Consider the following 27853-nt stretch of genomic DNA (forward strand, 5'->3'; position numbering starts at 1 on the left):
CAACTTCAGGTGATCCACCCATCTCAGCCTCCCAAAGTGCTGGGATTACAAACATGAACCACCACGCTTGGCCTAATTTGTTATTTTTGTTCTCTACCTTCACTATTAGAATGTAAACTTCTTGAGGGCAGGAACTGAGTTATATTCACTACTGGTCAGCAGTACCTCCCATGATGTGGAGAACACATAATATCTTCTCAGAGTAAATGAATAGAGTTTGATTTAATGACATTATCTCAGCGAGAGAAGGAAGGGGCAGTGATTCAGACTACAGTGATGTGTCTGTCATCCAGATGATCCTTGGCCCAGTTTCTATGGATTTATACCTTTATCCTAGAGAGAAGTTTTGGGGAATAGGAAAGGGGTATCTCACTGAAAATCCTGTAAGAGGTTAGAAGCTCAAGGCAGCTCTGCTTTAAGATATACGTCACTGAATGTGTATCTATAACCAAATGTGTACATTCTTCCCACTCTTCTGATAACCAGGAACGGCAGGAACAATTTCTAAATATTAGAATCCTTGGCAACAGGTGACCAGAATGATCCAAACAGAAGAAATAAAAATTGTAGCCACCACCATAGTAATAGTCCCATGTTTCTGAGCACATGGGAAAAAAATATCAAGCATATTGTACCTATTTTCTATCATTGCTCCTGTTCTTTTTTCTTGAACTCTTTTTCTGCCACCTCTGGCTTTAATTGAGCATTTTATGTAATTCAATTTTCTCTCTTCTCTTAGCATATCAATTATACTTCTCCTTAAACAATTTTTAGTGGTTGCTTTAGAGTTTGCAATATACATTTACGACTAACCTAAATCCATCTTCAAATAACACTATAACAGTTGGGCCTGGTGGCTCGCGCCTAAAATCCCAGCACTTTGGGAGGCCAAAGCAGGAATATTACTTAAGGCCAGGAGTTCAAGACCTGCCTGGGCAAAACAGCCAGCTCCCATGTCTACAAAAAGTAAAAAATAAATGAATAAAAATTAGCCAAGTGTGGTGATGTGCACCTGTTGTCCCAGCTACTTCGGAGGTAGAGGTGGGAGGTTTGCTTGAGCCCAGGATTTCAAGGCTGCAGTGAGTCATGATCATGCCACTGCACTCCTAGCCTGGGCAACAGAGCAAGACCTTTGTTGCTAAAAAAAAAAAAAAAAAAAAAAAAATTAGATTTCCTTTCTCAAAAATTATTTTGCAATGATAATATGTTAACTCTATAATAAGAAAAATTGAGCCAGACATGGTGGCTTATGCCTGTAATCCCAGCACTTTGGGAGGTTGAGGCTGGCCGATGTTTGAGCTTAGGAGTTTGAGACCGTTCTGGACAACACAGGTGAGACCTCATTTCTATAAAAAATAAGCAAAAAAATTTAGTTGTATACAGTGGTGTACACCTGTAGTCCCAGCTACTTGGGAGTCTGAGGTGGGAGTTTCACTGGACCCAGGAGTTCGAGGCTTCAGTGAGCTGAGATTGTGCCACTGCACCCCAGCCAGGGCAACAGAGCCAGACCCTGTCTCAAAAAACAAAACATAAAACAAAGAAAAGAGAAAAAATGTCAGTTTAAATTTCGTTAAATTTTATTTTCAAATAACTTGAAATCTTGAAAAAGTTGCAAGTACAAAGAAGTTCAATATACCTCATATCCCAGTTCACCAACTGTTAATATTTGCCATGTTTCTTTTATCATTTTCTCTGGAACACCAGGAACAATTTATACACACACAAACACAAGCACATTTTGTGTGTATTTTTTCTGAAACATGTGAGGGTAAGTTAATATCATGTCCTTTTACCACTTCATATTTAAAGTGGATTTGTTTGCTTATTTATTTGTTTATTTATTGAAAGAATACCACAGAAGTTAGGTGTCCTCTCACACTTTCTTGAGGAGTATACGGTATCAGCATAACTTATCACTGGGTGCTGTTAACCTTGATTGCTTGCTAAATATAGTGTCTGCCAGGTCTCTCTCTATTGTAAAGCTACTATTTTTTTCCTTTTCCATACTCTGTTCTTTGACACCGAATCACTAAGTCCAGCCCACACTCAAGGAGAGAAGGGATTAATTTCCATCTCCTGGTGGGAGAATAGCTGCATACATTATTTGGAATTCATCTATAGGAAGAGAATTGCCTATCATCTCATCTCCTTCATTTGTTAATTCAGTTATTTATTTATATAAGTATGATTTCAGGATTTCAGGGCCGGGCATGGTGGCTCACACTTTGGGAGACTGAGGTGGACGGATCCCTTGAAGCCAGGAGTTTGAGACCAGCGTGACATGGTGAAACCCCATCTCTACTCAAAATACAAAAATTATCCTGGCAAGGTGGCCCGCACCAGTAATCTCAATTACTCCGGAGGCTAAGGCATGAGAATCACTTGAACCTGGAAGGCAGAGGTTGCAGCGAGCCAAGATTGTGCCACCACACTCCAGCCTGGGCAACAGAGTGAGACTCTGTCCAAAAAAAAAAAGAAAAAAAAAGAAAGTGTGTGCTCAGGGGTATTTTACATTTTGGAATCTAATCCAATACTATTTTATTTATGGTGTTACTCAAATCATTTCAGCTTTGGCTAATAAGAGATCTTTCAGGTTGGCTACTGTGTACCTTTGACATGTCCCTATGTTTTTGTTTTTTTGTGTAATTGTACTACAAAATGCTCCAGGTTCATCATGTACTTTCTTTGCCCTGGTCCTAGAAAAGCATTTTTTTTCTTTCTATTGAAAATAGCACTGGAAACCAAGATCTGGATGAAGGTATACTTGTCATTACTGGAATATCATTGATCCTAAGTAAACAGTACTAGGGAATATGTATGTGTATATTAACCTATACACATACTCTATATAATCATATAGATATATGTTTATATAGATATATGTATAGATATTATATAGATATATATACACATATAGATATATGTGTATATTAACCTATACGCATAATCTATATAATCATATAGATATATGAATATACATATATCTATAATTATATCTATCTACCTATCTATCATCTATAAAACTAAGTTTACATGGGTTCATACTGAGGTTTCCAATTCAAGTCCAGTACCACATGGTTCATTGTAGACTCCCGTCTTGATTGTAATTTCTCTGACAGTGAGAAACCTGGCTTCCCCTATCTACCATTAATTTGCTTATGTGTTCATCTCTACTATAGATGTAAAGTACTTCAGAATTGTCAGACTATACTCCAGTAAGACACAAACTTACAAACTAGAGTATAATGTGAATGCACTTTTTTTAGTCTTCAGTCTTACAGCTTCCATCAAAATACTGTTTTATTTATTTATTTGAGACAGAGTCTCACTCTGTTGCCCAGGCTGGAGTGCATTGGTGCAATTAGGCTCACTGCAACCTCCGCCTCCCAGGCTCAAGCGATTCTCCTGCTTCAGTCTCCCTAGTAGCTGGGATTACAGGCGCATGCAACCACACCTGGCTGATTTTTGTATTTTTTAGTAGAAATGGGGTTTCACCATGTTGACCAGAGGCTGCCCTTGAACTCCCAACCTCAGGTGATCCTCCTGCCTCAGCCTCCCAAAGTGCTGGGATTATAGGCATGAGCCACCACACCCAGCAAAATACTGTTTTTTAAAGATCTTTAGGTCAGCTTCTTTTTTTTCCACCTTACTTCAGAGACATTATGTCCTACATTTGTAATAGTTAGATTCATTTGTCACATCTTGAATTTTGATAATCAAATTGTCCCAGATTTGGCCTGTGGGAACAATTTCAGTCTTGCTCTTGTGTTCTTTGATATACCTCCATCACTTTCTGAGCACTTCCTTAATGTATGGCACCACAGGATGTTCAAGTTCATATTTAACCCTCTATCCCAGCCCTAGAATATGTCATTTCTTCAAGGAGCCCTGAAGGTGACACTGCTTTTAGGCTCTTTTATTGAACAGATGTAGAAAAGATGCCATGGATTGTGTACATGGGCTGTTTGTGTGTTGTGTATGTGTGTGTCTAATAGTTATTTGAATTTAAAAGCATATTGAATTTAAAAGCACAAAAGGAGAACCACAAGAATTAGCTGCCAGTGTGCTTGGAAATGTATCACCATCTCCTTCACAAACATTGCCTTTTTTATTGTTTTCTAAATAAATATGTTTTCCTTCATGAATCATGAACTACTTTTCAATATAAATTATTAATTTTTTCTTTTCCACTCTTACCATGTTAAATTATTTGCTTTTCATTGCCAATTCTCACACAGTATTATTATCTGCCTTTTATTCTTCCTTAAAAATAAGTTCTTGGCTATGCGTGGTGGCTCATGCCAGTAATCCCAGCACTTTGGGAGACTGAGGCAGGCAGATCACTTGAGCCCAGGAGTTCAAGATCACCCTGGGCAACATGGCAAAACCTCCTCTCTACAAAAAAATACAAAAATTAGCCAGGTGTGGGCTGGGCGCGGTGGCTCATGCCTGTAACCCCAGCACTTTGGGAGGCTGAGGCAGGCGGATCACGAGGTCAGGAGATCGAGACCATCCTGGTTAACACGGCGAAACCCCGTCTCTACTAAAAGTACAAAAAAATTAGCTGGGTGTAGTGGCATGCACCTGTAGTTCCAGATGCTGTGGAGGCTGAGGCAGGAGAATGGTATGAACTCGGGAGGCAGAGCTTGCAGTGAACCAAGATTGCACCACTGTGCTCCAGCCTGGGTGACCGAGCAAGACTCCGTCTAAAAAAAAAAAATTAGCCAGGTGTGGTGGTATGTACTATAGTCCCAGCTACTGTAGAGGCTGAGGTGGGAGGCTTGCTTGAGCCCGGGAGGTTGCAGCTCCGTGAGCCATGATCCAACCACTGCACACCAGCTTGAGTGACAGAGTAAGACTCCGTCTCAAAATAAGTAAGTAAATACATAAATAAATAAATGTAAGTTCTTACAGCATTGTATGGAAAACTGCATTCACTTAAAAAATGCTTAAAAATGAGATTTTGGAATATGTATAATTTAGAGAATTTTATACACTGAATCACAAAATGGTAAGACTTTAGGCCTCTTGAAAATTTTTATTTTATTTTTATTATTTTATTTTTTTAAGACAGGGTTTCATTCTGTCACCCAGGCTGGCGTGCAACGGTGAGATCACAGCTCACTGCAGCCTCAATCTTCTGGGCTTAGGTGATCCTCTCATCTTAGCCTCCCAAATAGCTGGGACCACAGGCGCACACCACCATACCCAGCTATTTTATTATTATTACTATTTGCAGAGATGGGGTCTGGCCATGTTGCCCAGGCTGATCTCAAACTCCTGGGCTCAAACCAGCCTGGCCAACATGGTGAAACCCCATCTCTACTAAAAATACAAAAATTAGCCAGGTGTGGTGTCATGCGCGTGTAATCCCAGCTACTTGGGAGACTGAGGAAGGAGAATGGCATGAACCCAGGAGATGGAGCTTGCAGTGAGCAGAGATCGCGACACTGCACTCCAGCCTGGGCGACAGAGCAAGACTCTGTCTCAAAAAAAAAAAAAAAAGAATTAAATTTTAATTAAATAAATTTTAAAATTAATATTTACAGAAAAGTTAAATATTACCTCAAATAGATATTCTAATTTTGTAATTGGAGGTTTTCAGACAATTTTAGTCCTCTATTTCACGTTCAAATGGTCTCATCAGTGACCTTCCTCCAAAGTAGATACATGATTTGCAAATGATAAATAGAAGACTTAGGAGAAGGGAGAAAAATGTTTTCATGCTCATTTCTTATCTTTTTGTTTCTGGGTTTTTTGTTTTTGATTTTTGATACAGGGTCTCGCTCTATCACCCAAGCTGGAGTGCAGTGGCAAGATCATGGCTCACTGCAGCCTTGACCTCCCAGGCTCAAACAATCCTCCGGCCTCAGCTTCCCAAGTAGCTGGGACTACAGCCACACACCACCATGCCTGGCTAATTTTTGTGCTTTTGGTAGGACGTGGTTTCACCACGTTGCCTAGGTTGGTCTGAAACCCCTGGGCTCAAGCAATCCTTCCCAGCTTGGCCTCCCAAAGTGTTGGGATTACAAGCATGAGCTGCCTCACCTGGACACTTTTTATCTTATGGTCATTTGAATTAGGCAATTGGTTATATTTTGAAAACTCAGTACAATTCTTGGAGAGTTGTCTGGGGTAAATTTTCTCACTGTCACTTTGAAAACTAAAGATAAATTTTAACATCATAACCTCATCATCTCACAGCTTAATAAATATTTAAACTTTACTCTGTTTAATAACATTGATAGGTGGGTGTTAGTTCAGGGGGTTATGGGAGGACTCTGGCGTCCGGGATGGAGGCGCGTAGCTTTCTGTGGCTGGCGCTGGATCCACCCTGGGTCTCCAACTAGGGCTGCAGAGAGGGTAGAGCCGTTTCTTAGGCCAGAGTGCAGTGGGACAGGAGGTGCCGGGAGAGGACTGAGGTGGCTTGGGACATGGAAGCGCTGCAGCCTTCGAGCCCGGCATCCAGCATTGCAGCCGCCGGGGCGGCATAAGAGCTCGAACCCTTTCACGCGCGCGCAGAAGGAGGAGTGGCGGCGGCGGAACAAGACGACCCTCACTTACGTGGCCGCTGTCGCCGTGGGCATGCTTGGGGCGTCCTACGCTGCCGTACCCCTTTATCGGCTCTATTGCCAGACTACTGGACTTGGAGGATCAGCCCTTGCAGGTCATGCCTCAGACAAGATTGAAAACATGGTGCCTGTTAAAGATCGAATCATTAAAATTAGCTTTAATGCAGATGTGCATGCAAGTCTCCAGTGGAACTTTAGACCTCAGCAAACAGAAATATATGTGGTGCCAGGAGAGACTGCACTGGCATTTTACAGAGCTAAGAATCCTACTGACAAACCAGTAATTGGAATTTCTACATACAATATTGTTCCATTTGAAGCTGGACAGTATTTCAATAAAATACAGTGCTTCTGTTTTGAAGAACAAAGGCTTAATCCCCAAGAGGAAGTAGATATGCCAGGGTTTTTCTACATTGATCCTGAATTTGCTGAAGATCCAAGAATGATTAAAGTTGATCTTATCACTCTTTCTTACACTTTTTTTGAAGCAAAGGAAGGGCACAAGTTGCCAGTTCCAGGATATAATTGAAGTCAGCAACTAAGTCTTCCTTCAAAGTTGTGATTTTTGGGAAAATCGTATATCCTATCTTCTCAAAGGAGAAATATTGTACAATAATATGAAGGCCTATATTTTAATTATTTTTTCTCAACTAATGTATTTCACTTAAAGTTGAGAGAACAAGTTCAGCTTTTATCATAAGAAACCCACATGCCTAGCTAGAATATATGACTGACTATTCAATACCATACTGAAGAGTTTGATAGTATTAAAATAAGCCTCTTTGTTTTTTAAATATGCAGAGGCATGGGTTCAGCTTAATTCTATAATTCCCTTCCAGATTATTAACTCTTCATACTTACAGCAATGAATCTGACAATGTTTTTCAAAAATGTATGCTCAAGGTTATTTGTTTCAAGTCATAGGCTAGAACTTCTGACCATGTTTATTGTGTCTAAAAGAGTTGGTTGCTATTTTCCTTCATTATGAATAGTCAGTATTTTAAAAGCTCAAAGTAGAAGAGGAGTCACTAAGCCCTAACAGCTTGTCCAAAGATTTAAATTCTTATTTCAAATTTGATTTGTCCTTTAATGTTTTATATTCAGAGTTCTGAATAATTACTTTGAAATTGTAGTATCATAAAATTGAAATAAAATACATCTACTAGGCTGTTAGCCAAAGCATCATCATTACAAGTCCATGAATGTTAAAATGTACAGGTGGGATTGTGAAGATTTACTGACATCAAAAGTTCTTCTGGAAACAAACATTTGTTAAAAAAAAAAAAAGTATTAAATTATTTTAATAGTGATTTATTTGTCATCAAATGTACAACTTATTCTAAATATTTTCATTTTCTGTGTTCTAAATAGAAATATTAAGTTGCAGTAAAAAGAGAAAAAAAGTCTATTTAGCATTACAAAGAATCATATTTAAAGGCTGCCCAATGTAGTCTAGTGACATGTTCAGGACACCTGAAATATAATTAAATGACAATTATCAAGGTTTTAACAATTTATAATTCTAAACCAGAGGATTATAAAGAAGTGCAAATTGACTTTTACATTCAACTTTAGTTAAATGAAGGCACTCAGTATTCTTCCTGAATAATACATTCAGTTTCTCACATTTTATGCTTTCATCTATTCAGAATTATTTCGTAGTAAAATAATCTACTCTTATCACAAAAAAAAACATTGATAATTAGACCATTATTAATTAAATTTTAAATATACCTGTAAAATGAAATTAAAACAATAATTAAAAATCTGGAAGTATTTTTTATGTCAAAAGAATCTAGGTTGGACACTAAACATAATGTAAACACTTGTACAAGTATCTGGTGACTGTAATTTCTCAGTTATTTTGAACAAAGTAAAAATTTGGGATATTAAAATTGATTTGTGATGATTATAGATTTAATAATTAATCAGTGTTACAACTAGATAACCATACACAACCTTATTATATAATTAGTGTTTAAAAATTTTTTTTAAATTTTCATTGTAACTATAATGAATCTGATTTGAAGGAGAAGATTCATTAAATTGTTTGGAAATTTGCAATTGCTCTTTAAACACTCATTTTCCTTGATCGCTAATTTTATGTAAGAAACATTCGTCACTGAGTTGTCAAATCAATCACAGTAAATAAATAACAAGTGCCTTATAAGACTTAAGACCATTTATAATTACAAGTTGAGCATCCCAAATCTGAAAATTCAAAATGTAAAATGTTCCAAAGTCAGAAATATTTTTGTTGTTTTGTTTTGTTTTTGAGATGGAGTCTTGCTCTTGTCGCCCCGGCTGGAGTGCAACGGCATGATCTCAGCTCACTGCAACCTCCACCTCCCAGGTTCAAGCAATTCTCCTGCCTCAGCCTCCTGAGTAGCTGGGATTACAGACACGCGCCACCACGCCCAGCTAATTTTTGTATTTTTAGTAGAGACGGGGTTTCACCATGTTGGCCAGGCTGGTCTCGAGCTCCTGACCTCATGATCCACCCACCTCAGCTTCCCAAAATGCTGGGATTACAGGTGTGAGCCACCGTGCACAGCCTCAAAATTGGAAACTTTAAAATATAACACATTTAATGTACTAGTCTTTTAGATGCATGACCTCTGTGTTACAACTGAGTCGTTAATCTTGTAGCTTCATCAACTTAACTGGTTTGCTTTCATGACCCTCCCTCAGTCCTTTCTGCAGAGGTTCAAGAGAAAGACCTTTTGAGAAGTATGCAAGTTTTTTTTATATATGTATGAAAACTTTATTCACTCTGTTAACTTTTTCATCATTCACAATGTTTATCTTTTTAAGAATAGTGGTAACTGGTCTGGGCACGGTGGCTCAAGCCTGTAATCCCAGCACTTTGGGAGGCCCAGGTGGGTGGATCATGAGGTCAGGAGTTTGAGACCAGCCTGACCAACATGGTGAAACCCCGTCTCTACTAAAAAAATACAAAAATTAGCTGGGCACAGTGGTGCATGCTTGTAGTCCCAGCTACTAGGGAGGCTGAGGCAGGAGAATCGCTTGAACCCGGGAAGTGGAGGTTGCAGTGAGCCAAGATAATGCCACTGCACTCCAGTCTGGGCAACACAGTGAGACTCCGTCTCAAAAAAAAAAAAAAAAAAAAAAAATTAGTGGTAACTGGTTTTACTTTCTTTTTAGCTTTAAAGTTTTTTTGGCTGGCAATGTGAATACATTCCTATACTTCTGCCCACTTAATTTGTTCTTGGCCATTGTCTTTGATACTCATGTGTAGCCACTCAAGCTCCAGGTAACACCATCTACACACACTGGAAATATGAAATTTTTTGAGGCCCAACATGTTGTTCAAAGGAAATGCTCACTGGAGCATTTTGAATTTTAATTTTCAGATTAGGGATGCTGAACCGATAAGCATAATACAAATATTCCAAAATCTGCCCAAACACTTCTGGTCCAAAGTATTTCAGATAAGGGATACTGAACCTGTATAAGCTGTTCATCTAAGATATATTAGATATGTCTTCTTCTTATCAAATTGTTCCATTAAACTATAATAAAGATAAATCAATGGCATATTATGAATTTCCTCAGGCTTATTTGATTTTCTTTTAAGCAAAGATTGCCACTTTTATTCTGTACAATATAAAACCATACTACAGGCCAGTCACAGTGGCTTGCACCTGTAATCCCAGCACTTTGGGAGGCCCAGGTGGGCAGATCACCTGAGGTAAGGAGTTCAAGACCAGTTTGACCAACATGGTGAAACCCCGTCTCTACTAAAAATAGAAAAATTAGCCGGGCATGGTGACGTGCGCCTATAATCCCAGCTACTCAGGAGGCTCAGGCATGAGAATTGCTTGAACCCAGGAGGCGGAGGTTGCAGTGAGCTGAGATTGCCCCATTGCACTCCAGCCTGGGTGACAGAGCGAGATTCCCTCTCAAAATAAATAAATAAATGAATAAATAGATAAATAAATCCATATACATAGATTTGATATATAGGTTCTATATTTTTTACTTTTGGAAAAAATATGTAGGGAAAAAGTTTACAGATCTCTCAGTCTCTGCTATAAAAAGTTATAAATGAAACCAACAATTATTTGTGCAGTCATCAGTTCTGAATACAATATGAATTATACCTAGAAATTAGAATTTATCTAGATGCCTCTGCCTGCTTGTGAAGAACACACAATTATATCACAGAACACTCTGGCTTCTATAATTTAGGGCAATTTTGAAAAGGAGACTTCTTCATAATGTAAGGAAAGAATAATTTTTCCATAAGTCACCCAGCATAAAAAAAGTTCACAGTCTGATTTATCTTTTTTAAAAGGTGAAATGATTCACTATTATATTTGCATGGATTATTTTGATCCTTACTAGTCCCTAATTGTGAAATAAATTTAGCATGTGTTATATCTGTTTGGATTTTCCCAGCAAGAGACTGATATAAAATGTAGCAAATTGGCTGAAGTACATGGGCTGAAGTAAAATGAATTGAATAATTAAATATAAAATGTTTACCAACTTTATTCTTCTTAATTTTACAACTGCCTTGTATATTGAGATCTAACTGTTTCTTGAGTCTATCCATTATGAACACAACTGAATCTGATATTTTAACACCCTGCAGTGCCACTGCTTGTTTGATGTTTCATTTTGCAATGCGTATGGTCATTTTGCCCAACTTCAATTCTTCTCCAGACTTCATTATCACAAAAATCTTATCATCGGCCGGGTGCGGTGGCTCACGCCTGTAATCCCAACACTTTGGGAGGCTGAAGTGGGTGGATCACCTGAGGTTAGGGAGTTTGAGAACAGCCTGGCCAACATGGCGAAACCGGTCTGTACTAAAAATACAAAAATTAGCCGGGTGTGGTGGCGTGCGCCTGTAATTCTAGCTATTCAGGAGGCTGAGGCATTGGAATCACTTGAACCTGGGAGGCGGAGTTTGCAGTGAGCTGAGACTGTGCCATTCCACTCCAGCCTGGGTGACAGAACAGGACTCTGTCTCAAAAAAAAAAAAAAAAAAAAAAAAAAAAAAATTATCATCTTTAGCAAGTTAAATACATACTTGCTTTTGAGACTAGACAGAATTTTTTAAATTTTCATTTACAGTCATTAACATTGCCTGTGATGAACCATCCTTAGCATCTTGGAAGCTTTCAGATATAAAAATGTTATAAGCTGAGCAAAGTCTTTTCAGTTTTTCAAGCGTTATTAATGCTTTCTTTTTAAAAATTAACAGTTTTTTCTTTTTTTTATTTTGAGACAGAGTCTCGCTCTGTCACCCAGGCTGGAGTGCAGTGGCGCGATCTCGGCTCACTGCAAGCTCCGCCTCCCGGGTTCACGCCATTCTCCGGCCTCAGCCTCGCGAGTAGATGGGACTACAGGCTCCCGCCACCACACCCGGCTAATTATTGTATTTTTTTAGTAGAGACAAGGTTTCACCATGTTAACCAGGATGGTCTTGATCTCCTGACCTCGTGATCCGCCTGCCTCGGCCTCCCAAAGTGCCGAGATTACAGGCGTGAGCCACCTCGCCGGGCCAGAATTAACAGTTTTTAAAAGTTTTTGCATTATTTCTTTTTCTAAAGTTATGATATGGTGTAGAGATAGCTGTTCATGATTCTGCTCCCTTTAAGCACCTTCATAAATCTGGATTTTTTAGCTTTATTTATTTATTTATTTTAAAAGTACATCCACAGAGTGATATAGATATTGAGCTTTAAATATGGGTAGCTGTGGGTTTTTTTATTTTTATTTTTATTTATTTTATTTATTTTGGGAAGGAATCTGGCTTTATTGCCCAGGCTGGAGTGCAATGGCACGATCTTGGCTCACTGCAACCTCAGCCTCCTGGTTCAAAAGATTCTCCTGCCTCAGCCTCCGGAGTAGGTGGGATTACAGGCGGCCGCCACCACGCCTGGTTTTTGTATTTTATTAGAGACCGGGTTTCACCTTGTTAGCCAGGCTGATCTGGAACTCCTGACCTCAAGTGATCTGCCCGCCTCGGCCTCCCAAAGTGCTGGAAGTACAGGCATGAGTCACCGCACTCGGCCTTGTTTTTGTTTTGAAAATCAAAGGTATGAAGTCAAAGGCTTCTTTGGATAATTAGCCAAGATGGATGAAAACTATGTGGGCATATACATCAAACAGCGGAAACTGCAGTCGCTTTCCACAGCAGGCGCTGAGATCCACTCCTGACTTTTCCTGGGCACTCACTGACACTTGCACATCCTGAGAAGCCACCACCGCACCTGCAGACGATGCAGTGGCCCGCCCCAATCTCTTAGAGTCCCCCCAGCAGTAAAACAATCCCAATGACGATACTTCCCACTCGAGTGTGTGACCCTCCTAACACTCACTCCGCCTCTGTTTTCGTTTTGTTTTTAAAGATCCCTTTTAGAAAATATCACACGATTTTGTTTTACAGTTGAGTAATGCATAAAAAGACATCAAGTTTTTAAATTTCTATGCAAATATTTGTAATGTTAATATTTTAATAGAATGTCTGCAGTATCTTCAACCTCTTCTTTTCTTAGGCACTTTGCATTCAGCGTTTAAACATGCCGAGTTCCTCCTGCGGAAACACCAAACGAAAAGGAACTTCTCCCACCTCAGCCTCTGTCCAGCAACAACCGGGCTATCCTTTCCCTCCGGTTCACGGCCAAACTTCTTGAAAGATTCTCATCTATACTTTGTTTAAACGAGGCCAACTTACCTTTTCACACACTGAAATCGTGCTTCTGCTGCATGTTCAAGAGGAACTGTTCTCACCGTGGTCACCAGTGACTCATGAATTGTCAAAACTGAGGGACAGGCCGGGCTCACATCTGTAATCGCAGCACTTTGGGAGACCAAGGTGGGCAGATCACTTGAGGTCAGGAGTTCAAGACCAGCCTGGGCAGCATGGCAAAACCCCGTCTCTACTAAAAATACAAAAATTAGCTTGGTGTGCTGGCACACACCTGTAATCCAGGTACTCCAGAAGCTGAGATGGGAGGATTGCTTGAACCCAGGAGGCAAAGGTAGCAGTGAGCCGAGACTGTACCACTACACTCCAGCCTGGGTGACTGAGTGAGAACTTGTCTCAAAAAAACAAAAAGAAAAACAAAACAAAACAAAACTGAGGGGCAGTTTCTGTCCTTGCCTGATCCTTGGGAAGCATGTGTCAGTATAAACAGTTCCTTCCTTAGGGCCCAGAACTGTCTCCTGGAAAATACATGAATATCTCACAGGAATGCAAAACATAACATGTTCAGGATAAAACTAACCATATTCCCCCCAAATCTGCTTCTTAGCAGGGGTCCTGTAGGAATGGCACCACTATCTACTTAATGAGTGAGTGCAATTTTAGCCATTAATATTTGCCTTATCATTACTTTGTTAACATGTAGATGTACAGTTTTGAGGATACAAATATATTTTGTGGAGTAGAATGTAAAAAATAGCATATTTTTATTAATTAAATCAGACAAAATTTATACCTTTTTTTCTAATCAAATTCTACTTGAAAGGTTAATAGATGACCAAAAATAAAGTTTGTAAGTGGTACCTGGAAAAAATGTGTGCTACTCCAAACATGTGGAAATTAGAGAAATAAGATGGACCCTGAGAGAAAAGCTAGTAAAATCCACAATATTGAATGAGATTAGTTATCTGTGGGAGTAACCCAAACACAGCTTAAATTCCTAATTAAGGAAGTTGGAAATGCCCAAAACTCTGCCAAAGCGTTCTGAGTGTTTCACTGGAATGTTTATTAAATTCAAACCTAACAGATTGTAAAATGTAGAGAAAGGATCAAACTGAAAAGAGATATTTAGCTAGAAAACAAAAAACTAAATTGCAATGAGTCAGGTATTGACATGTATATCTGTGAAAGTCTTGAGGCAGGTGTCTCATCCCTTTGGTGCAAATGTAGGCTTCAGACTCTTGGAACCTAGTGTCATTAAATATTTCAATCATATAACTGACTTCTCATTTATGTTCCATAGTCTAATCATAAACTAAATTTCGATGGAGACCAGCCTACATGAAGAGTATAGCTATGCCACATGAATTTACTGTTTCCAAAATATAAATAAATACACCAATACACTGGCCTTGAAGTTATAGCTCAGTCTCTTTGAGTTACCTTAACCTGAATATAGTCATCTATGACTTTTGAATTTCCAATTCATCTATAACTTCTAAGATTTGACTCTACAATATGAAGGTCTAATTAATGTACTGCTACTCCTTTGTAGAGAGATTTCTTTTACTTAGAAATCTTTATATTTTTGTGTCATTGATAAACTTTCAACCAGTGTTTTGCTGGCAACTCTGGAAATAAATATTTGCAATTACATATTACTGAATTGACTTTTTCTTTGCCATTTCTGTAAAAACAGCACCTTTCATGTTTAACGTCTATTAGTATTAAAGCTTAAAATACTCTTACTATATCAGGATAGTAACTGTATTTATGCTCTTAGCATTATTACTCATCTGGTAACTATGCCAATTCATCTCGCCCTACCATTGTGCTTTACCGGGATGATCTCATTCCATTCCAACATTCAACATGAATTTCAGGATGAGAATGAAGCCCAAACATGATTTCAAACACACCCTTCTGTCTGATTCTAATCTCTTGACTCTTTTTGACATTTCATCTTATATTTTTTATTATTGATTTTTCAAAATGGAAAACAGGTTTAAATTTTTCTTCTTAAATATATTAACCTTTAATAATCACAACTATCAAAGCCATAAACAAAAATCATTGTTTTTATTTTTTCATTTATTAATTTTTCTAGTTTTTTTGAGATAATCTTACTCTATGAGTCAGGCTGGAGTACAATGGTGTGATCTCGGCTCATGGCAACCTCTGCCTCCGAGGCTCAAGCAATTCTCCTGCCTCAGCTTCCTGAGTAGCTGGGATTACAGGCACCTGCCACCATGCTCAGCTAATTTTTGTGTTTTTAGTAGACACAGGGGTTTACCACGTTGGCCAGCCTGGTCTCGAACTCCTGACCTCAAGTGATCTGCCTGCCTCAGCCTCCCAAAGTACTGGGATTACAGGCATGAGCCACTGTGCCTGGACTCATTCTTACTTTTTATATTCCCAACTGTCAACACACCTGTCAGTTTGAACTCCTTTTTTCAAACTATGTTCCCTCTCCTAGTGATGTATGCAGTATTAATTAATTTTTTCCTAAATATTTTTTTGGTTGCCTTTTCTTCTAAGTCACTTCCAATATTCAACAAGAAGAATATTATCCTGGTTGCTGAAGATGCAATTTCCAATTTGTTCTTTGACACATAAAGACAGTTTTGTTCTCTGTAAGTTAGTAGATTAAATTGAGGACAAGCAGTCTGTGTTTTAAGTTTTCAGTGCCCAGTACTTTAAAACAAAGTAGGACCCAATGGTAGATATCAATCATACAATAATGAGCCCCAAAACAGAATATATCTTGATTTTTCTTTACATTTAATAATTTTAAAACAGTATGGGTGTATGCAGGGTAGTCTCATGAAGATAAGACCTATGAAACCCCTTGAAAAGCTGAAAGTATTGCCGTTTGTGTTTCTTGTTATTTGTGCATTCATTCTCGTGTTCTCTAGCAATAGCTCATCTCCTATTTTTTCCATAACGCCTTTAAAAGGGTCAGAATTTGGATCACTATTTAAGTAATCCAAAGGACAATATATTACCATATAATGTAGAATTTTGTGTGTGTGATTTCTTAAGAAAGATACTTGAAAAAAAAATTGTTTCGTCTGCCTTTTACTTCCTGCCATGTCTTCCCATAGACCAAAATCGTAGTAGGTATTGATAATATATTTTGATTTTTTGTTCTGTGCCATGCACTGTTGTAAGAGTGTGTGTGTATATACACATAATCTTACACATTTAATCTCAAAACAGCCACAATCCTTATTCTCATATTTTTCAGGGAAAAAAGGGTCAGAAATTTTCTTTGTTGAGCATCATGCAAAGCCATTTCTTTTTATGTGACATAGTACTTTTTTTTTTATTATACTTTAAGTTCTTGGATACATGTGCAGAACGTGCAGGTTTATTACATAGGTATACACATGGCATGGTGGTTTGCTGCACCCATCAACCCTTCATCTACGTTAAGTATTTCTCCTAATGCTATCCCTCCCAAATCCCACCTCCTCCCCACAGGCCCCAGTGTGTGATGTTCCCCTCGCTGTGTCCATGTGTTCTTATTGTTCAGTTCCCACTTAATGAGAGAACATGCGGTGACAAAGCCATTTTTTCACTACTGCCTTTTGTATGCTAGAGGTTCCATACTTCTATAGCACATATAGTGTATAGAACTTCTAGCATCCTTGTTAAATTATCCTCCTAATTTGGTTGCTTTTATCTGCTCTAACATTCTTTTTTTCTTTGTCTTTTTTGTTTGTTTTTTTTTTGTTTTGTTTTTGCAGAGTCTCACTCTGTTGCCTAGGCTGGAGTGCAATGGCGCAATCTTGGCTCACTGCAACCTCCGTCTCCTCCAAGTGATTCTCCTGCCTCAGCCTCCCAAGTAGCTGGGATTACAGCCACCTGCCACCATGCCCAGCTAATTTTTTTTTTTTTTTGGATTTTTAGTAGAGACAGGGTTTCACCATGTTAGTCAGCCTGGTCTCAGACTCCTGACCTCAGGTGATCTGTCCCCGTCAGCCTCTCAAAGTGCTGGGATTACAGGCGTGAGCCACCATGCCCAACATTCTAAACCTTATTAATTAGGATTGTTGCTATACTTTGTAAGTCATTTCTGGGGCTACTACCAGATATAAAAATACAATGTAAAATACTTTTAACATCTACTGACATGTTTATACAAGAAATGGCAGTGCATTGACATGGTGTCTTTATTCTATTGAGAAGATAGATATTTTATTTGCTCACTACAATTCCTCATTGAGTGGTCAAACACTTATTAGGATAGAGATGACGTAGGTTGAGATTAAGTTTAATTATTCTTTGTTTCTGAATAATTTTATACTGTTCACAGCAGCATACCTTTATTAGTGCATATCTTCTGTTCTAAAGTAGTATCATAACGAATTTTTATTTATCTACCCAGTTTTCTTGAGATATGGATAATATATGATGTGGCATATATAATCTATTTTAATAACCTAAAACTGGAATATTTTATGTTTTTTTACTACTTTTAAAAAACTAAATAATAGGCAGAATAAGAGTCATTGCAAAATCTAGAATATTTTGGTAAATTTTTATCACATCTTCTTTGCTGCTGTCCCATTTCACTTCAGTTGCTTAGGTTCATTTTAATTGTACATGATTACTAATTATAATAACTGATTATTATACATACATATATAGTTTTTAAGACAGCAATTTAATACATTTCAGAAGAATTTTCGTAGTCCCCTGGCTAACCAATTCTCTCTCCAGAATAAAATCCTGGCTCATTCTCTAGTTTTTACAATGAAGTAATTTCTGTTTGGAAGTTAATTGTGGGAATAAAGGGAGGATTGATGTTGGCCTTTTTGAGAAGCAATGGTCTATGATTAGAAGAACCTAGGGAAAAGCGGTGGTGGGGGGGGGAGATAAGTGCATCTATTGAGAAAGTGTTAATTATGTTAATTAACACTGAGGTAACCTGGTTAGTTTTCATAAAGGAAGATTTTTATAATGAGGTAGGTGCTTAATCTTGTCAGAGAGAGTGGGTGTAGTCAGGTTTGGTCTTGTCTCAAAATCTGGAAGACAGCACACTGTGTTTGGTAGATGTGAGTCAATCAGAGGATTACTTGCGATAGCTCTTCAATGACATTCTTGCATTGTCAGATTTGTTTACACAACTCCTCCTAGAGCCTTTGAGGGGATTAAATGATGATAAACAGCCTTTTATTTTCTTCAATTTAAGTCTTTAAAAAGTCTGTCCATTGCTCCGGGTCAATAAAAGGAGTATGTTTTGAACCAGTAGCTGTGTGAACTTTTTTTGCAGTAGATAGCAGTAGGAAAAAGTGAAGACTTTTTGCTTGTAAAAACATTTACTGTCTCCTAGCAATCTGCAGTGATGCTATGCAAGTCTGACAATAGATAAATGTTTTCCAGTGTCATAAAACTTCACAGTAATACAGGAAGATTACTTAACTGTTTGCCTTAGAAGTTGATGCTCTGATTCAGGAGTTTCAGAAACTCTTGACTACAAACTAACTTCATAGAATTATCAATTATTAACAGCAACAGAGATTTAAAGCCATAGTTGTTTTGTCCAAACTTATATTTTTCATACAAGAAAACAGATTCTTATTTATTTTTCACTATTCTTATTTATGCATTTATAGGTGTGTATGTATGTATTTATTTATTTTTCAGAGACACAGTTTCGCTATGTTGCCAAGCTGGCCTCGAACTCCTGGTCTCAAGTGATCCTCCTGCCTCAGCCTTTCATGTAGCTGGGACTGTAGGCTTGTGTCACTGTGCCCAGCTTCACCATTATCATTTAAACTCCACTGCTTTTTTCACCATGGCATATTATCTCACCTGAAATGTGTAGGGCTGAGGCTGACTTGGATGATAGGGTAAAGAAAATAAGAACTATAGAGTATCTGAGAAATAACTTGTTTTGCTTTTTTGTTTGTTTGTTTGAGATGGAGTCTCACTGTGTCACCCAGGCTGGAGTGCAGTGACACAATCTCGGCTCACTGCAACCTCTGCCTCCTAGGTTCAAGCAATTCTCCTGCCTCAACCTCCCAAGAAGCTGGGATCACAGGCATGTGCCACCACACCCAGCTAACTTTTGTATTTTTAGTAGAGACGGGGTCTTGCCAAGTTGACCAGGCTGGTCTTGAACTCCTGACCTCAAGCAATCTGCCCACCTCAGCCTCCCAAAGTGCTAGGTTTATAGGCATGAGCCACCCATGTGCAGCCAGTACTTTTTTTTTTTTTTTTGAGACGGAGTCTCACTCTGTCGCCCAGGCTGGAGTGCAGTGGCGTGATCTCGGCTCACTGCAGTCTCTGCCTCCCAGGTTCAAGTGATTCTCCTGCCTCAGCCTCCTGAGTAGTTGGGACTACAGTCGCGTGCCACCACGTCCAGCTATTTTTGGTATTTTTAGTGGAGACGTGGTTTTACCATTTTGGCCAGGATGGTCTCGATCTCTTGACCTCTTGATCCGCCCGCCTTGGCCTCCCAAAGTGCTGGGATTACAGGCTTGAGCCACAGTGCCCGGCCGGAGCCAGTATTTTTAAGTCGTATAAAATGGCATCTGGCAGGACGTGGTGGCTCATGCCTGTAATCTCAGCACTTTGGGAGGCCGAGGCAGGTGGATCACTTGAGGTCAGGAGTTCGAGACCAGCCTGGCCAACATGGTGAAACCCCATCTCTACTAAAAATAAAAAAACAAAAAACAAAAAATATTAGCTAGCATTGTGGTGTGCGCCTGTAATCCCAGCTACCCAGGAGGCTGAGGCAGGAGAATCACTTGAACCTGAGAGGTGGAGGTTGCAGTAAGCCGAGATTGTGCCACTGCACTCCAGCCTGGGTGACAGAGCAAGAGTCCATCTCAAAAAAATTAAAATTAAAAATAAATAAATAAATAAATAAAATGGAATCTAACAATGTATATTCAGCACAGATGTGCTATTCTAATAAAATTACCTGCTTCTCAAATAGAATTAGACATGGTCAACATACAGATGCCACAGCTGCTGGGTGTCCGCAACTAAACAGTTTGTAAACAAAAAGAGTGGGTAAGACCAGAATGGAAAAACTCTGGCCTACAGGATCCAGGAATCAGGAAAGGGCCAGGTAGCAATTGCATTGAATTGGAGAGCAAATCATCATCTAGCAAAGGGACAGTACATACTCAGCTCCAGCTGATATAATGCAGGAATGCGAGACCAATCTTGCCAGATCTTTGTCATTTAAAAAAAAAAAATTGATATCTGGGTGCTTTTTAAAAACAGTATGTGTACTAGATAAAATCAGCCTACAAATCGGTTGCTAGGCCCAGCAAATAAAAATACACAATTCCCAGTTAAATGTTAATTTGTTTATCTGTATTTTACTTAACAAAGCTAACTACAGCTACCCATCAGTTTGCAGACTCTAGTTTAAGAAAACAGAAGGTGGCCAGGCACGGTGGCTCATGCCTGTAATCCCAGCACTTTGGGAGGCTGAGGCGGGTGGATCACGAGGTCAAGAGATCAAGACCATCCTGGCCAACAGGGTGAAACCCCATCTCTACTAAAAAAATACAAAAATCAGCTGGACATGGTGGCGTGTGCCTGTAGTTCCAGCTACTTGGGAGGCTGAGGCAGGAGAGTTGCTTGAACCTGGGAGGCAGAGGTTGCAGTGAACCGAGATTGCGCCACTGCATTCCAGCCTGGTGACAGAGGGAGACTCCATCTCAAAAAAAAAAAAAAAAAGAAAACAAAAGATATGTTGACTCTTGTAGTCTGTCTCTGTCTCTATCTCGGAGGCTTGCCGATGACCTTGACTTAGTTTTAGAAGTGGCTGCCCTCCTTTTATACAACAGTAAATTATTTCATTATATTTTTGAATTGACAAATTTTACATTAATATATAGGAACAAAATATATGCGTTCCTTTTAGTTACCTAAAGAATATATATCAAAATTGAATAGAGACAATTTTATTGTTAGCTTCTAGTAAAGGGTAATGTTTTCAGTGAAATAAATATTTATATGAAAGTTTCCTGGGAAGAAAAAAATTCCTATGTATTATTACAGGCAAACATAATAATAGAGTTAGAATGCTCAGTCTCCTTGAAGCTTTGCTCCTGTCTGTTCATAAAATCAGATAGGCTGAGAACAAGCTGCAACACATCCACCAAAGTTATAATTAACATTAACTTGAGAAAGAGTCCTACCTCCGCTTCATGTTAAATTCCGTTTGATCTTAATTGAAAGGAGGCACAGAGTTACAGGAAACAGACCTCTGCATTGAAAATGCTATGGTAATATGTTTAGAATTTCCCAAGGAACAGAAGATCTTTAGAGCACAGACATTTGGAAGCAGAGAAATTAAGCCCTTAACACCTCACAGCAGCAAAACTCTTCTATCATGCTTTGAAGGCCTTCGTTTTGGGATTTATTTTCGCCTTATCTAGGACAGGTCTAGAAACTGAATTTCACTTTTGAAGCTTGTAATTCTTTATAGCACTTTGTCCATTTGTTTTCAATTACCTTCTTTCTAATGCTTACTTACCTCACATAGGCTACCCATCTCTTTGGCTTTTTCTTTATAGTTAAGATTTTTCAGAGAAAGTAGTGAAATAGAAACAGGCAAAATAAAGCCATTTTTAAAAATTAGTCAATTTATCAAATGTGTATTTAAGTTTCCCAAGTACTAGGCACCATACTGGGCTACAGTTCCTGCTCTCGAGGAACACTAATTTGAAGAGACAGATGGGGACACAATAGGGACCACAGTACAGGACCCCATTATCCATGGGGGATACGTTCCAAGACTCCCAGTGGATGCCTGAAACCAAAGATTGTACTGAACTCAATATGTGCTATGTTTTTTCCCGGTACATACATACATGTGCCATTTTGTGGCATTCATGATGAGCTCAGGTCTGTTGTTTTGTAGACTGACCCTTAATTTTGATTTGTCTGGTTGGTTTCCTCATGATTCTATTCGGATTAAACCTCTTGGAAACTCTAGTGCACGCACCATTGATTTGTAGCAGAGTCACGTAATATAAGTTTGTTCAGTTATTATTACTGGTGATACTAAGTTTGACCACTTGCTCAAGGTGGTCTATACCAGGCTTCTCCATTGTAAACGTGCCTTTTCCCTTTTGTAATTAATAAGTAATTCGTGGGGCGATACATTAAAATGTGATGTCCATAGTACCTCACAACTTTTCAGCCAATGCTTTGCATCCATTAGTGATTCTTTTTTTTGTTTTTTGAGATGGAGTCTCACTCTGTTGCCCAGGCTGGAGTCCAGTGGCACAGTCTTGGCTCACTGCAACCTCCACTTCTCAGGTTCAAGCGATTGTTGTGCCTCAGCCTCCTGAGTAGCTGGGATTACAGGCACACACCACCACTCCTGCCTAAGTTTTGTATTTTTAGTAGAGATGGGGTTTTGCCAGGCTGGTCTCGAACCCTGACCTCAGGTGATCCATCCGCCTTAGGCTCCCAAAGTGCTGGAATGGTGTGGGCTACCACGCCTGGCCTCCACTGGTGATTCTTGACTGGCTGTACAATGTTTTAAAAATTAGGAAATTTGGCATGGCGGCTCATGCCTATAATCCCAACACTTTGGGATGTGGAGGCAGAGGCGGCTGGATCACCTGAGGTCAGGAGTTTGAGACCAGCCTGGCCAACATGTTGAAACCCCGCCTCGAGCTTGCAGTGAGCCGAGATCGTGCCACTGCACTCCAGCCTGGGCAACAGAGCAAGACTCTGTCTCAAAAAAAGAAAAAAAGAAAACCTACCTCTACTAAAAAATAAGAAAAGAATAAATAAATAAATAAAAATTAGCCAGGCATGGTGTTTTGCACCTGTAATTCCAGCAACTCAGGAGGCTGAGGCAGGAGAATCGCTTGAAACCAGGAGGCAGAGGTTGCAATGAGCTGAGATTGTGCCACTATGCTCCAGCCTGGGTGACAGAGTGAGACTCCATCTCAAAAACAAAAAAAAAAACAAAAAAAAAAACCCAGAAATCACTCATCACTTGCAAACATCTGGACTTTTAAATTCTTGTAAAAATTGAAAGATATGCCGGATACGGTGTTTCACGCCTGCAACCCCAGTATTTTGGGAGGCCAAGGCGGGCAGATCATCTGAGGTCAGGAGTTCGAGACCAGCCTGACCAACATGGAGAAACCCTGTCTCTACTAAAAATACAAAATTAACCAGGCGTGGTGGCGCATGCCTGTAATCCCAGCTACTCAGGAAGGCTGAGGCAAGAGAATCTCTTGAACCCAGGAGGCGGAGGTTGCGGTGAGCCGAGATTGCGCCATTGCTCTCCAGCCTGGGCAACAAGAGCAAAACTCGGTCTCAAAAAAAAAAAAATTAAAAGATATGGCCAACACTGAATCTGTGTTCCTGGGTTGCAGTAACTGGTAGGAAATGAGTAGTGATTGTCTCCTAAAAATGAGGCTAAGATCTTCAGTTGACCACGGTTGTCATCATTCCCTATTGTTTACCACTGCCCTGCTTCACTCACTTATGAATTCTTTTTCTCCTCTGTAACCATTTGAGCTCACTATTCTTGTATTATGGTTTCTAATTAAGGAATTTGCATAGCTGATGATGATGAGGTATATGGAAGAGAGGAGAAGGAGCTTAGTAGAAAATACTAAAATTTTTGGTATTAGATGTTTGATAAGCATTGACAATTCTTGTCATTAAGTCAGAGAGAGCTCTGAACTGGAGGTAAGATTTGGAATTCTGAGGTGCTAGTTGAATGCACGGATGTAATCATTTCTTCAATATATTACATTGTATTATTACAACAATAGTTTGCAATATAATCATTTACTTACTATTTCGCTTACTGGCTTATCATTAATCTTTTATTTCCTGCACCTGATATAATAAAAATTCAATAAATTTTATTGAATTAATAAATAAATGAGTGATTCATATGAATAAAGACACTTATTGGTCAAGAGGCATTTGAGGAGGAAAACATTCATGAGTCAGATAACATGAACCTCAAAGGATAGCGAAGTTAGGAGAAAGTCGATATGATCTTTAGACTATAGAAAAAGTGATATGGTAGAATGAGCTGCCTCTACTCCAGGTAGCCTGTGGTGGAAGAGAGGCCATCAGAGGAAAAACATTTCCGTGAAGACAGGTTGGTGACCAGAGGGATATATGAATGAGAGATTCATGGGATAGGCTTTAGCAGTGAGGTTAGTAGGCAAGAAATAGTTTCATTCAGTCAGGATTTTGTGACTCATAGTAACAGGGAAAAGCAGAATGGTGGGGTCGATCAGCTTTCGTTCGGGCTGGTATAGGCTGACATTCTAGGTAGCGGCAGAAATCTGATAAGGTAGAAGTTGATAGGGTTTTTTCCAGGTTTCACAGACAGTGCTAGCAGAAGATTATTCTGTAGGGACTTCCCTAAAGTGTTTCGGGTTGGGATTAACTTGATCCATGGATTCAAGCATTCCAAGGGAAATAACAACAGCCTGCAGTAATGTGAAGATCTACACTTAGGTCGTAATCTGAAACCACATTTAGGTGGTTAAAGTTGAGACAGTCTGCAACAATTGGAGAGGCAGACCCCAGAAACAAAGGAGCCAGTTGGTCAGGTTACTACAGTGATTCTCCAATTTTTTTGTGCGTCAGAATCACTGAGGGAGTTTGTCAAATATACAGATTCCTGAGCACAATCTCAGAAGATTCTGATTTACCAGGGCTGCCAAGCCCAAAAATCTGCCTAACAAGCAAGTCAGCTAATTACAAGGACCACACTTAGAAAACAATGTTTTAAATTTTAGAAGATGCTCTCCTCTTGATGAAGAATTACTGCTTCTGAAGGGGCTTCTGGTTTAAACAATCAGGAATGGCAACGTTCATCTCTGTTTAATAGTTTTCTCATGGTATTTGTACTTGAAAGCAGTAGCTTGCTAGAAATGAAATACAATTTTGTATACTTGGCTACATAGTTACATATCTATCAAAATATTATTATTATTATTATTATTATTATTTGAGACAGAGTCTTGCTCTGTTGCCCAGGCCAGAGTGCAATGGCGCAATCTCCGCTCACCACTACCTCTGCCTCCAGGGTTCAAGCAATTATCTGGCCTCAACCTCCCGAGTAGCTGGGATTACAGGCATGCACCACCCCATACCTGGCTAATTTTTGTATTTTTAGTAGAGACGGAGTTTCAGCAAGTTGGCCAGGCTGGTTTCAAGCTCCTAACCTCAAGTAATCCACCTGCCTTGGCATCCCAAAGTGCTGGGATTACAGGCATGAGTCAACAGGCCTGGCCTCAAAATATTATATTATTCCCCAAATAACCTTAAGTTGTACCTTTTAGGGAAAATTATGTTGTTAAATTAATGACCAACTCGGAAACATTCCATTGTTATCAAAAGGAAAAGATTCCTTTCAGGGTATGTGTGTTTGTGTGTTTCTACATTCTTCACATGTCTCTTTTTCATTATTTTGCTGTTTTTGAACAGCTAACTATTTTGCTTAAAGGGACTATAATATGCAAGCTGCATAAGGCTATTTAGCAACACATTGCCTGGGTCTATTTCTGAATTTAGCAAACTCCTGTAGGACATCAAATCAATAGATTCTTTCAGTTCATCTCAGCTGTCACTGAGTACCTGCCTCAAAAGTTTCAAGGCTATGAGTTTCACTGGGACTATGGGGATAAATAAGATGCAGAACCTGTCTTTAGAAAACTCAAATTCTAGAAGAGGAAATCAAGAGGTAAATAACAATGAACAATAAGTAGTGCCAAAAAGTGCAACAAGAAAAGTGTGTATAAGGGGTATAGGTAGCTCACTAGTCAACCTGTTTTCACCTTGGGAAGTGGCATAAGTGGTATACAGAGGATAAGAGCATGCCCTCTGATTTAGACAGCAGTAGGCTCAAATCTTTTTTTTTTTTTTTTTTTTTTGAGACAGAGTCTTGCTCTGTCAACCAGGCTGGAGTGCAGTGGTGCAATCTTGGCTCACTGCAACTTCCACTTCCTAGGTTCAAGCAATTTTCCTGCCTCAGGCTCCCCAGTAGCTGGGATTACAGGCATGCTCCACCAAGCCAGGATAATTTTTGTACTTTTAGTAAAGATGGGGTTTCACCATGTGGGCCAGGCTGGTCTCGAACTCCTGACCTCGTGATCCACCTGCCTCTGTCTCCCAAAGTGCTGGGATTACAAGCGTGAGCCACTGTGCCTGGCCAAGCTCAAATCTTTAAAACTACCTCTTACTGGCTGTACAGTTGACCTCTTCAAGCTTCAGTTTCTTATTCTGTAAAGTGGGAATAACCCTCATGCAGCTATTATAAGGTGTAATGAAATAACACTTAAACAGCACATAGCATGTTGGTGCTTGGCATTGAGGACTAAGCTCTGATTTTTTTTTTATTTTGCCCAAATGCCTATCTAAGGGGTCTGGAGAGTCACGCCCTACACACCATAAATTTTAATCAGATGGATTTTATTTAACCCTATATATCATGACTTACCTTCCAATCTGACTCTGGCATAACATTATGTGACAAAGAAGAAAGTCAAAATATTTTACCCTGAAACATGCTACTTTGTCATATATTGAAATGGCTCTGCAAAGCTGTCCTTTGTGGGGGAAAATGTGCACCTGTAAATATCTCTGTTAACATAGCTAGAACTTTTTCTTTCAGGCCATCCCAATCCTAAAGAGATTAACTAAAAGTCTAGCACCTTTTAAAGATCTGAATAGGAAACATCTAATGTCTCTAAAGGCAACCACTATAAAACTTCAAAAGAACCTTGGTCTCCACAATCTTTTACGTTAACCTGAACATTTCCAACATTTCCTTTCTATCAATCCCAGGTCTTTAGACAAACTCAATCGTCAGCCAGAAAATCAGAAAATGTTTAAATTTACCTGTAAGCCTAGAAGCATTCCTATCCCTCGAGTTGTCCCTCCCGCCTTTCTGGACCAAACCAATGTATTTGCTTAAATGTATTTGATTGATGTCTCATGCCTCTCTAAAATGTATAAAACCAAGCTGCGCCCCGACCACCTTGGGTACATGTTCTCAGGACCTCCTGAGGACTCTGTCACAGGCCATCGTCACTCATATTTGACTCAGAATAAATCTCTTCAAATATTTTACAGAGTTTTACTCTTTTGTTGACAGCATTCAGTAAGGAGATGATACTTTCATCGAAGACATCCTCCTATTTGCATTCTAGAGCAGAGGTAGGGGCATGGGGCACTGGGGCTTGATACTTTTAAGATCTCATTTTACTTTTAGAACATTATATAACTTATGGTGTCTTAGCAGAAATAATTTCCTTTTGTATTTATTTATTTAGAGACAGAACCTCACTCTGTCACTCAGGCTGGAGACAGCAATGGCACGATCATGGCTTAATGCAGCCTTGACTTCCTGTGTTCCAGTGATCCTCCCACCTCAGTTTCTTGGCTAATTTTTGTATTTTTGGTAGAGACAGGGTTTTGCCATTTTGCCCAGGCTCGTCTCGAACTCCTGAGCTCAAGGAATCCACCCACCTAGGTTTCCCAAAGTGTTGAAATTACAGGTGTAAGCCACCATGCTGTCCTTTTTTTGTCTTTTAAATGACCATTCATCTTTGTACATTTTGAGGGCTTTTCTTTT

The 27853-nt window shown here is 39.2% G+C and overlaps 1 protein-coding gene across 1 annotated transcript; it reads left to right on the plus strand.

Annotated features, from left to right (window-relative positions):
- The first annotated feature begins 6253 nt into the window (after nucleotides 1-6253).
- Nucleotides 6254-7196, plus strand: LOC100436899 (cytochrome c oxidase assembly protein COX11, mitochondrial-like). The gene has a single exon (XM_009242200.4). The coding sequence runs from the start codon at nucleotides 6271-6273 to the stop codon at nucleotides 7099-7101; it is 831 nt and encodes a 276-aa protein (XP_009240475.3). The 5' UTR covers nucleotides 6254-6270; the 3' UTR covers nucleotides 7102-7196.
- Nucleotides 7197-27853: the final 20657 nt, after the last annotated feature.

This window comes from Pongo abelii, chromosome 5 (assembly GCF_028885655.2).
Source record: "Pongo abelii isolate AG06213 chromosome 5, NHGRI_mPonAbe1-v2.0_pri, whole genome shotgun sequence".
NCBI classification, from domain to species: Eukaryota; Metazoa; Chordata; class Mammalia; order Primates; family Hominidae; genus Pongo; species Pongo abelii.

Coding starts and splice junctions, on each gene's coding strand:
- LOC100436899 (XM_009242200.4), top strand. CDS start 6,271: ATGGGAGGACTCTGGCGTCCGGGATGGAGGCGCGTAGCTTTCTGTGGC.